Genomic DNA, 10,797 nt, shown 5'->3' with positions numbered 1-10,797 from the left:
CACAGGCTCAGCGGCCGTGGCTCACGGGCCCAGCCGCTCCGCGGCATGTGGGATCCTCCCGGACCAGGGCACGAACCCGTGTTCCCTGCATCGGCAGGCGGACTCTCAACCACTGCACAACCAGGGAAGCCCTAAATATGTTACTTTAATGACCAGATAAGCAGAGGCATATTTAAGTTTTGTGGTGGTAAATGACTGAACAAAGGACAGGAATGTCAGTTATTTCAGTACATGGGACATTTAAAAATGCGTACCTTTCACATTGCTTTCGGAATTTTTTAACAGCTCAAACTGAAGTCCCAAGAGAAAATAAGTTTAACTTCTTTTTTTTTTTCTTCTTGTTCAAATGCCCTTACTTTAGAACCTGTGGGATTTGTATAGCAGACAAATACAGGCCAAGCCTGAGTTTTGAAGTTTTGGTAATTCCTAAGAAGCATTTCAACATACATATTTTACTTACAATTTCTTATCCTATTTATTTATTTTTTTCCACTTCTCAGAAATGTCTGTTCTACAAGACATGACAGCTGAAGTGATAGACTGCCTGTATGCAAAGATATATTCAGACAAATTTTAAAATACATCTTTTTTAACTGGCAAGTAACTTGATCCCTTACAGTCAGAGGCAGTGATATTACCACTGAGAACAAATTGATTCCAAAAATGTATCTGTATTCAATTTGTGCTGTTTTCTCATGAATGTAATACTATAAAATTACATGCTCATTTCTCTCTCACGTACCAAGCCTTCAGAAAAAATGTGGGTTTTTTTTTCCCAAATATGATAAATATTTTAAAAAATCAACACTCAAGTTTTGAAGGAAATTTCAAGTCTTCCTTTAATTATTTAACACTGGAGAAATTACAGATATTAACTCTAACCATAAAAATTGCTATAATTTTTAGGAAAATTTGGTTTGAGAGCAGAGATTTAACAACATAATTCACCCATGAAAAAAATCAAAACATGCACATCAAAATTTTCTCCTTACTTATCTTTCAAAATGTTTATATTTTCCTCTGTTTTCTCTTAACATTTGTCTTATATTTTTTCCAATTGTAAATGTCTCCTCATTATCAAGTTGTAGCTCACATTTTCACCAGAAACTTTAACAGAAAGTTTTTGCTTATTCAGGCAATGGTATGAATTCACTTTATTTATAAAGCCAGAAACTAATTGTCAGTATCTAAATTCTTATTGGAGTCAGGAAAGGGAAATTTGTATTTTATGATAAACCAAGAATTCTCTTATTGACATTGTAGTAGTAGTGCAGTGGCTTAATGTATTTCATGATATACTTTATCTACTAGTATGTAAATATCAGTAATACGAATCACTTAATTTTTTAAACTTATAGCCAAGTTTTGACCATGTGTCATGTATAAATCTCATGATAATTAGTTAAGAAATTGACACACTTAGAAGCTAAGTTCCCTTATAACTAAAAGAAAAATTTACAAGAAGGGAAATTTGAAAATTTTCAGGTAAATATAACAAGTAACATTAACTGAATCATCACTTACTAGGGTTTTCTTCTTCAATACATATTTCAAGAAGGCACAATTATTAAAAATAAATTCATAATTAATCCTAGTATGTACATTGTAAGTATTTAATAAATGGAAAAATATTTCTCACAATTAAATAGATTGCCTTAGATCTACCTCCAATAATATTAAAATGTTTAAGAATATACAACTAAAAATGTTGTATCAGTATTTAAATTAGACAAAAATTCTATCTTTTAATCTAATGGTATTATAAAATTGAAAATATATTGGTTTTAAGTTCATTTTATTGTTTATTTATTTATTTTTTTGCTATTTAAGCCGTGATTAATCAGTTTCTCCCCTTGTGATGGTTTATGTAAGCGTTTACCACATCTCTTTGGACTTCTGCCATATCTAACCAATACATCAATAGTGCACTGAAAAAAACGGAAAGCACCTTGACAAGGCTATAGAAAGTAAGTGCCACAGAGCTGTGGTCAAGCCGAAGAATTTCACACATGGAGCCAGGTGCAGTGGAAAACTGAAAAAGCTTATGTGATTCTCTGTGCAGCTGCCTCCGTGTTTAAAGCCCTTCTATGAACAAGATTGGTGACTGCAAATGGCTTAGAAAGGAGAAAAGCAAGAGGGGGAGGGAGGAGAAAGAACAAAAAGGAAAACTATTCATAGAAGAATAAATAGAAAGAATATCCAAATAAATAAATACAAGCTAATGTTAACATAGAAAAAGAAAGTGGGAATAAATAAAAACTTAGGAAGTTTAAACAGGTGAATTACTAAGCTAAACAGTGTATATAATGTAATATGAAATGAGGTACAAACTAAAGAATTCAGAATATATTTCTTTTCAGTGCTGTTTTTCCTTGATAGTCTAACTTTCCCCCTTTATAACCTAGCTCAGTGGGATCTGCTTATTAGCACAAAAGTTTTTCATATTCTAAACCTGGAAATGTATGTGCTATGAAGAATATTCCCTAAATATTGCAAAATTGGAAGACCATCTATACTTGGTTTTAGAAGGAAATAAAGCAGATGTACTTATTTACCTGAAATAGGCTTAACTTTTTGGAAATACTGTAGCTACTTGGTGTAAAGTTTATAGTACACAACAAAGAACGGAGAGGAAAAAGTCATTAAGTATATGCATCTTAATTCTCTGCATTTAGGGTTTTATACTTTATAAGGTAAACACTTCAAAATCATTTTTACAATAAACTTAGACATATTAAATCTGACTTAAATTCAGCACACAAAGGTATAATTACTTCTTAATACGAGTGTGTTATTACAATTTGAAAACAGCTATCATTGTGCCCAGTATGTGGTGGCAGCTCTATAACTGCTAATGAAGTCGATTGTTAATTCTGTAATACTTTTACATATTTAAGAACTTAAAGATAGAAAAAAGAATTTGCCATTTTGATAAGAAAAACTGCCTGCTTTTAAATATGTTTTCCTTACACAATTTAGCATTTAAAATTTCCTTTTAATGTTTTGACATCTCAAATAATTTAAAAGAAACATTACCAAAATGGCAACATTGAGCGCCTGTGAAATAAAAGAGCTAGTGGGAAGGCGCACTGATAAGAATGTATTCCCATCCATGTTCCAAATTTAACACTTTTTGCAGATGTTTATTCATTTCTCTTTCTTCAGTTAGGTTATTATGGCTCAAAAACTAAAAAAACAAAGTAGGGGGGAGTGGGAAAGGAATAAAGTGCACCCAAGGAACCATGCAGCAGTGGATACTCTTTTTTTTTTTAATATTAAGCATTTTGTTTCAAAAGTTTTAAAAGGTGGACTATTAAATTAGAAACTCTGAAAAAGGAATAGGAATGAGCAATTCTAAACATATACCTTTTAAAAGATAACAATAAATCATATGTCATATATAGGCCAAAAATGAAAGGGACTTTGTACTCAAATATAAACTTCTGGCAAGATCTGGTTTGTTGTCAGGTTCCCAGACACTAAATAGATGCTCTGTTCACTTAGCGTGAAGGCCCGCAAGGGGCAGGGACCTCCGGGGATTCTTGGCAGTTCTCAAGTCTCATTAGGTCTGCATATTAATGACTTGCAGCAATATAAAGAGACCCTTGAGCAGCCTTTTTTTCCTCTCCTCCTGCCTGCGTTTCCCAAGGCTAAGGCAGCCTCAGACACGGCACACATAAGCCAAGTGAGAGGCTTGCAGCCACCACTGCTGCCAGGCGACCGTGGGGCTGATACTGCCCTTTGGCACACTGCGTCAGCACCGTTCAGAGGCCCAGGGAGCGTGTTAAGGAATGGGTGCTCTCGAGGATCAATGGTACCTTGAAAATGAGAACCCTATCACCCTACACTTAATCACTAACCAAAATAAAGCTCAAGTGAATGAAGTTGGACCTCGAGACAGTCCAATGATGGGCATCTTAGAAGTTATAAAAGTTAGCTTGCCTTTGCCTTTCTTTATGTGTCAGATAAACACAAAACTCAATTGAAAAAGCAAAAGCAAAAAAGTAAAGTAAGATAAAGTAAAGCAAAGTAAAAAATACGTATCACATTGCAACCTCCATCAGTGAATACCATTAAGCCCACATACAAATATACCTAGAGTTCAACTTTTGAACATGGATCCAATGAAAATATGAGGGAACCTAGGATGCTTCAGAAAATACACATTATCAAATGTTAATTAGTGTCCTGAAGCCTGAAAACCCGGGATTGGAAATCCTGCTTTCAACCTATTCATGATTTTAATCACCATTCCTTCTCTCATTCAATATTCGTTGACATGTAAAATGCATTGCTCTGGAAATGGAGAAATTTGGGTTCTGGTCCTCAATCATCCACTCATCCTCTTGTGACCTTGTGCAGGTCAACCAATTTCATTCATCTTCAGTTACCTCATCCGTAAGCACGTCTAATAATATCGTAATTGACTGAAGACTGAGGACTGGACCACGTGAGAAATCTATGGCTTTTGTATGCAGTATAATTCCAGGAAAGAACATTATATAAAAAAGAAATGTTTCATAGTCTAACATATTCCACAATGAATTTCTAACTTTCATTCTCTGAAGGAACATTAAATACTACAATCCTCTTTGAGTATACAATTGTCGACATAGGATCGCACCGTTCTTCTGTAGATTTACCAACACTAAAAATTACCTAGAACATCATCCTTTCAGGATTGATTTTTGAAAAACACTATAAAAGTCAGCATTGCCCTTTCATCACACTTACCAGCTGACTGGCCGCGGTTGGTGGCATCGTGATCACTATCTCCCTGTTCACTGTCTCCATGGCCACTGTCCTTAGAGCTTACTATGTCGGCTTCCTGGAATGCAGAACTAGAAGTACAAAAATGTGAATATTAGAATAAAAAAGGTGAAGAAACACCGAAAACATTCTTCTGCCACCACATGGTCACTGATGGTGCTGCAGACGCCTAGAGCTCTAAGGTGGCTTTATTTCTGCTTAAAGCTAGTTTTCATAACCTTAAGCCTAACTCTCTAAAATTAAACATTAGCCATTAGTTGGAGCCGTTAAGGCATGTAAAGTTTAGCCATTATTCTGTGATTGGAACTAAGCATATGTTTATATCATTTTCATAGAAGATATATATATGTATATATCTGGAACAGCTAGGAAGATTATTAGAAGCAGTGTAGGAGTGTAAACTGACAAAATATTCAGGTATACTTAGTGGTTGTATGTAAATGAAACACACCAATATTTTTAAAGTTTATTGTCTAGGAAACCTAACGTGATCAGTATTTATGTCCTGCCCTAATTGGAAATACTTTATCATTTTCTATTTTGATATTGAATAATATACCTAATTCCTACTTTTAGTAGGTAGTAATTTGTCCATACACCAAGCTAGGAAAAAAAAAAAAAAGAGTCCATACCTGTTAACTCGGCGAGGTCTGTCAACTAGATAGCTGAGCTCTGCTCGCTGGTGTTTAGTCTAAAAAAAAAAAAAAAAAAATCAAGAGCATTTGAATGCTAAGAGTTTAACTAACAAGTCTGCTTTTGAAGTTAGGAACTAATTCTAGCTTAAGTAATTGTGTACCTTTTTCTGAATTTCTAAGCTGTCCTAAAACCTCAGACTAGTGATTGCTGGGTAAAAGCAAGAAGATATGCAGAGACACTTCAATCTAGATTTTCAGTAAAGGTTTAAAAAAATGCAGAGATAAAAGGCCAATTTTAAGTGTGTGTGTGTGTGTGTGTGTGTGTGTGTGTGTGTGTGTGTTAAGGAGAGAATGCAAATGACCTCATAGCTGGGGCTCATAAACTATTGTCTCCAATAGGGTCAACCTAGTTATATATGCTGCAGTCTTTCTTTTCCAGTGGCCTAAAAAAGTGTTTAGGTGCATACTGGTTGACACAAGAAAAACAGCACGCTCAATAAGCAAAAAGTTTGGATATTTTATGGAATTATTTTGTTGTTTATTTTCAAAATGTGCTTAAGATACAAATGAGCTGTACAAATATTCATGAAAGTCAATTAATAATATCTAAGACTCAAAATAAATGAAATAATCTGCCAAGAAAGGAGTTCATAATCCTCCCTTCCCTCCTGGCCCCAATTCTTTTCCCCCTCCAAACACCCCCTGCATTCCCCTCCCCGCCTCCAGCACCCACACGCCTTTTCCGGTCCAAACTTGCTTTTACAGAAATCAACTCCGTTCTCCCCCCTCCCTCCCTCCTTTCAACTTCGCTACTTCTCCATCTTATAAAAAGAAATTGCAATTGACAAGCCAAATTCTTGGATGAAGAAAGCCAACAGCAGTGATTTATCCAAAACGGTGGCAAGAAGGTAATTATTAGCTAAAAAATATACTCAAGACAACAATTGTTTAAGCCTTCCGTTAGTTTACGCTTACAGGGGCTTGTGCCAAAGCAACTTCATTCAAATTCACACTGTGTGGGCGTTCGGCTTCAAGAGCGTCTGTAAATGCTGTCCAGAGCAGAACTGAAGGCTTTTTTGCAACCCGAGTTCAAAGGACAAGGATCTGATAACTCATTCACTAAAACATGCATTCAAGTTTAGACAACTGTGCAAAGTTAAACAATCTATAGCTTACTTTTACACGCGACTGAAAGCATCGATAAACAAAGCAAAACAATGAACTTTATTAACGCCTGGGACAAATGCAAAGAGAAAAAAAAAAAACACCTTTGCCAGCGCCAGAAGGTCCCTCCACTGCGTTTCCCTCTCCCCGCCGCGCACTTTCCCCTTTACCCCCAGATTTCTAAGAAGGGAAAAGACTGAGAGGGGGGTTGGGATTTTAAAGGAAAGATGCCAGAGGGAAGAGGGAAGGTCCAAGGCGGCAAAGCACCAAAGGAGGGGAATGAAAATAAACGTGGAGGGGTGGAGCGCAGAAAATTAGGGACAACACGAAGTTTAAGTTACACACGAAAGGGTGGGAGAGGTGACTCCCCATTCCTGCCTCCACAAAGATACAAGTGAGCTAATATCCTAAAAATAAATACACAGTGCACCAGAGATACAAGGGCCGGGCTAGAGGAGGCTTTCGGATGGAGGAGATGAGAGCTGGTGGTCCTGGCGCTTCAGCCTTACCTCGTTGGACAAAATGCTTCCGTTGGAGATGATGTCGGGCTGCTGGTCTGTGTAGCCGGTGACGATGGCCCCGCAAGGGTTGTGCTCAGTGTCCGTACTCCGCGAAGGGCTGCAGGGTTTAAGGAACATCAGGTCGGTCTTGGCGGACTCGGGGGTCAGGCAGACCTGGTAGCAGTAATTCTGGTTGTGGTGATGGGAGCCAAAGCCCCCGGACTCCTCCACCGGCACTTGGGCCGGGTTACTGGCTACGTTGGAGCTTTGCACCAGCATGATGTCCGACTTGCTGAGTTTCTTCTTACGCGCCCGGGCTTGGCGGCCGCAGCAGGTCGAGCCGCCACCGCTGCAGCAGCAGCAGCAGAGGCAGCAGTCGCTGGCCAGACACGTGTAGATGTTGAGCTTCTTCTCTTTTTGGCAACGCACGGCCAGCACGATCATGGCCAGCAGGAAGATGAAGGACACGGAGCCCAGCGCGATGATGAGAATGAGGGTGAGGTCCAGCGAGGTCTCCCCGCTGCCGGAGCGGCTGGGGCGCTGGTGCTCCCCTGACCCCCCGCCCCCGCCCCCGCCCCCGCCCTGGGGCTCGACAGCGCCATCCACCAGCTGCACCACCAGGGTGGCGGTGGAGGACAGGGGAGGTTGCCCGTGGTCTCGCACCTCGATCACCAGCTCGTAAGGCCGCTGGGGGTCGCGCTTGGCCGGCACCCGGCGCGCCGTGCGGAGCTCCCCGGTGCGCCAATCCATGCGGAAGAGGTTCATTTCGTTACCCCGCACAATGCTGTAGGTGAGCCGGGCGTTCTCGCCGTCGTCCGCGTCCACCGCGGCTACGCGGGTCAGCAGGTAACCGGGCTCCGCCGAGCGGGGCAGCACCTCGCGCGCCGGAGTCCCGTTGCGCCCCGGAAGGGGCGCCACTATGGCAGGGGCGTTGTCGTTCTGATCCACGATGAGGATGTTGACAGTGGCGTTGCCAGCCAGCGCCTGGGGGCTGCCGGCGTCCCGGGCTTCCACCTGGAAGCTGAAGTCCTTGAGCTGCTCGTGGTCGAAGGAGCGCAGGGCGTACAAGTAGCCGTTCTCGGAGTTGATGGATACGTAAGTGAAGACACTCATGCCCTGGATCTGGCACTCGAGGATAGAGTAGGCTAGCTGGGCGTTGGCGCCCTCGTCACGGTCTGTGGCGCTCACCGCGTAGATGTAGGCGCCCGGCACATTGTTTTCGGTCACATACACGTCGTAGACCGGCTGGCTGAATCGCGGTGCGTTGTCGTTCACATCGGACACCTGCACCTGGATCGACTTGCTGGTGGAGAGCGCAGGCTCGCCCCGGTCCCGAGCCACCACGGTCAGGGTGTAGGAGTCCCCCGCCTCTCGGTCCAGAGGGGCCTCGGTCACGATGGTATAGTAGTTTTTGAAGGAAGACTTGAGGCGGAACGGCACATCCCCCAGCAGCTCGCACTGCACCTGCCCATTCTCCTCTGAGTCGCGGTCGGTCACGCTGAACAAGGCCACCACCGTGCCGGGCGCCGCGCCTTCGCTCACCGCCTCCTTCACGGTGCTGAAGCTGATCTCCGGCGCGTTGTCGTTAGCATCCAGCACTCTCACGATCACCTTGCAGTGCGCGGGCACGGCGTTGGGGCCCAGGTCCTTGGCTTGTACGTACACTTGGTACACTGGGCTCTCTTCGTAGTCCAGCTCGCCGCTCACCTCCAGTCGGCCAGTGCGAGGAGAGAGTCCGAAGAGCTCCCGCGCCCGGGGCGAAATGTGGCTGCTGAAGGAATACACGACCTCGCCATTCTGGCCCTCATCTGGGTCCGTGGCGTTAAGCTGGATCACGAGCGTGCCCGGCGGCGAGTTTTCTGGGAGGGACACAGTGTAGACGGGTTGGTCGAAGGCGGGCACATTGTCGTTGGAGTCCAGCACTCGGATGGTGAGTAGGGCCGTGCCGGTGCGCTGCTGCTGGGGGAGCAGGCCCCCTCCCGCTCCGCCTCCTCCGGCCCCTCCTCCCCCGTCCACCGCGGTCAGCACGTAGCGGTGCACCGCTTGCTGCTCTCGGTCCAGCGGCTTCTCCAGCACCAGCTCGGCGAATCGGTTGCCATCCCCCTGGGTCTGCACGTCCAGGGAGAAGTAGCTGTTGGGGGTGATCTCGTAGTCGCGCAAGGAGTTGGTGCCCACGTCTGGGTCGAATGCGCTCTCCAAGGGGAAGCGGGTGCCCGGCGTGGCGCTCTCAGAGATCTCCACGGTCAGGTCCGGCTCCGGGAAGGAGGGGGGGTTGTCATTGATGTCCAACACCTCGATCTCCACCCGGAACAGCTCCAGGGGGTTTTCCAGGAAGACCTCCAGGTGCAGGACGCAGGAAGGGCTCTGCTTGCAGATTTGCTCGCGGTCAATCTTCTCGTTCACGTACAGCACCCCGGTCTCCAGGTTGAGGTCCAAGTAAGGGGTCCGAGAGTTGGGCGCCGTTTGAAACCCGCGAGCCGAAAGTTTTGTAATGTCCAAGCCCAGATCTTCAGCGATATTCCCCACGAAAGTGCCATGTTCCTGCTCCTCCTGGACCGTGTAGTGAAGCTGGGAAAAGACGCCTTCCACCATCCAGAGCAAGGCGAAGAATAATAGCACAATCATCTCCAAAGGGAAAGGAAGCAGCTTCCCGCAGCCAGCCAGCCACCCAATCGCCTCCCCAGCCACCACGAAAAAAAAAAAAAAAAAAACTCAAATAAAAGTGCGCTCTGTGTGTGTGTGTGTGGGGGGGGGGGCCTGTCTTGTGGCTTTCTGTCCTTAAAAATCTAATTCCTTTTGCCTCATTTTAGGGTTTCCCCCAGTTCAGCCTAATTTTTCAGTCTTAGCGCAGGAAGGGTGACAGGCGTCCCCTTTCCTCATCTATAATCTTCCCACTGACCAATTAATAAAATAATAACAATAGTCAGCGTCCTTTATTCCGACAGTCTTGGCGCAACGCGGTGCTGGCAAAGCCCAAGGAGGAAAATTTGATATTTCAAGACTGTCCTCGGTTTGTCTTCTTGCTGATGGGAGGAGAAGAATGAGGTGGAAGATGAAGAGGAAGAGGAGATGCTGTTGGCACCGCTGAACATGCCTCTTAACGTCAACGGCTGGCAAATGCAGAAGAGCTTAAAAACGGCGAGAGAATTTTGTGCCGAAAAAGCATAGAACGATTCTGCAGCATAAAACTTTCATTCTCTTCATTTCTCCGGATGGATGTTCTTCTTGGCATTTTTTCCTCTTTCGCTCTATTTGTATTTTTTGGCTTTCACAGCCTTGCTCTCTGTCCTCATCTCCACCGTCGTTTGCCTCTCTGTAAGTGTGAAGAGCAGTTTCTTTCTTGCTGTTTCCTTCCCAAGCCTCTTTTTCCCTCTAACCTATCTCTCTTCTTTCCAGTCCTTCCCTCCTCCTGCCTCAACCCCAGAGTCTGCGATCTCGGCTGGCAGTTTCTGAGCTCCGAGCGCTCCGCTTCTCTGTTTTTGCGCAGCGCCCTCATTCTGCCAACCAATCGCTGAGGAGCACCACCCACCGAGCCACCGCTAATTGGCCAACCTGACCGTCAAGCAGGCGCGTCACGCAAGCAACCGGGCCGGGCGGGATGCAGCCCGCTCCCGGGCTGCCGGGGTGAGTGTGAGTGTGAGCGCGACCACAGCCCGGCAGGTCCCGAGGCGCTAGCTGGGACTCTGCCACGGAAAGTTCCCAGTCCCCGGCCGCAGGTAATGGCGAGG

The 10,797-nt window shown here is 44.4% G+C and overlaps 1 protein-coding gene across 2 annotated transcripts in view; it reads right to left on the bottom strand.

Moving 5' to 3' along the window:
- The window catches only part of PCDH10 (protocadherin 10), a 39,789-nt gene extending 29,290 nt beyond the window's left edge, over nucleotides 1–10,499 (bottom strand). The window contains exons 1-3 of one of the 2 annotated variants that reach the window (XM_007456990.1): nucleotides 7,079–10,499; nucleotides 5,403–5,461; nucleotides 4,735–4,841 (exon numbers count right to left, since the gene is read on the bottom strand). In XM_007456990.1, the coding sequence (XP_007457052.1) occupies nucleotides 4,735–4,841; nucleotides 5,403–5,461; nucleotides 7,079–9,694 (2,782 nt within the window). In that variant the 5' untranslated portion in view covers nucleotides 9,695–10,499. The remainder of the gene's footprint in view (nucleotides 1–4,734; nucleotides 4,842–5,402; nucleotides 5,462–7,078) is intronic. The other variant, XM_007456989.1, reaches the window with a different exon arrangement.
- Between the last annotated feature and the right edge of the window lie 298 nt (nucleotides 10,500–10,797).

The sequence above is a fragment of the Lipotes vexillifer genome, unplaced genomic scaffold, assembly GCF_000442215.2.
Source record: "Lipotes vexillifer unplaced genomic scaffold, Lipotes_vexillifer_v1.1 scaffold50, whole genome shotgun sequence".
NCBI classification, from domain to species: domain Eukaryota; kingdom Metazoa; phylum Chordata; class Mammalia; order Artiodactyla; family Lipotidae; genus Lipotes; species Lipotes vexillifer.
The sequence above is the reverse complement of the archived record's forward strand: the minus strand, read 5'-3'. Positions and strand labels throughout refer to the sequence as shown.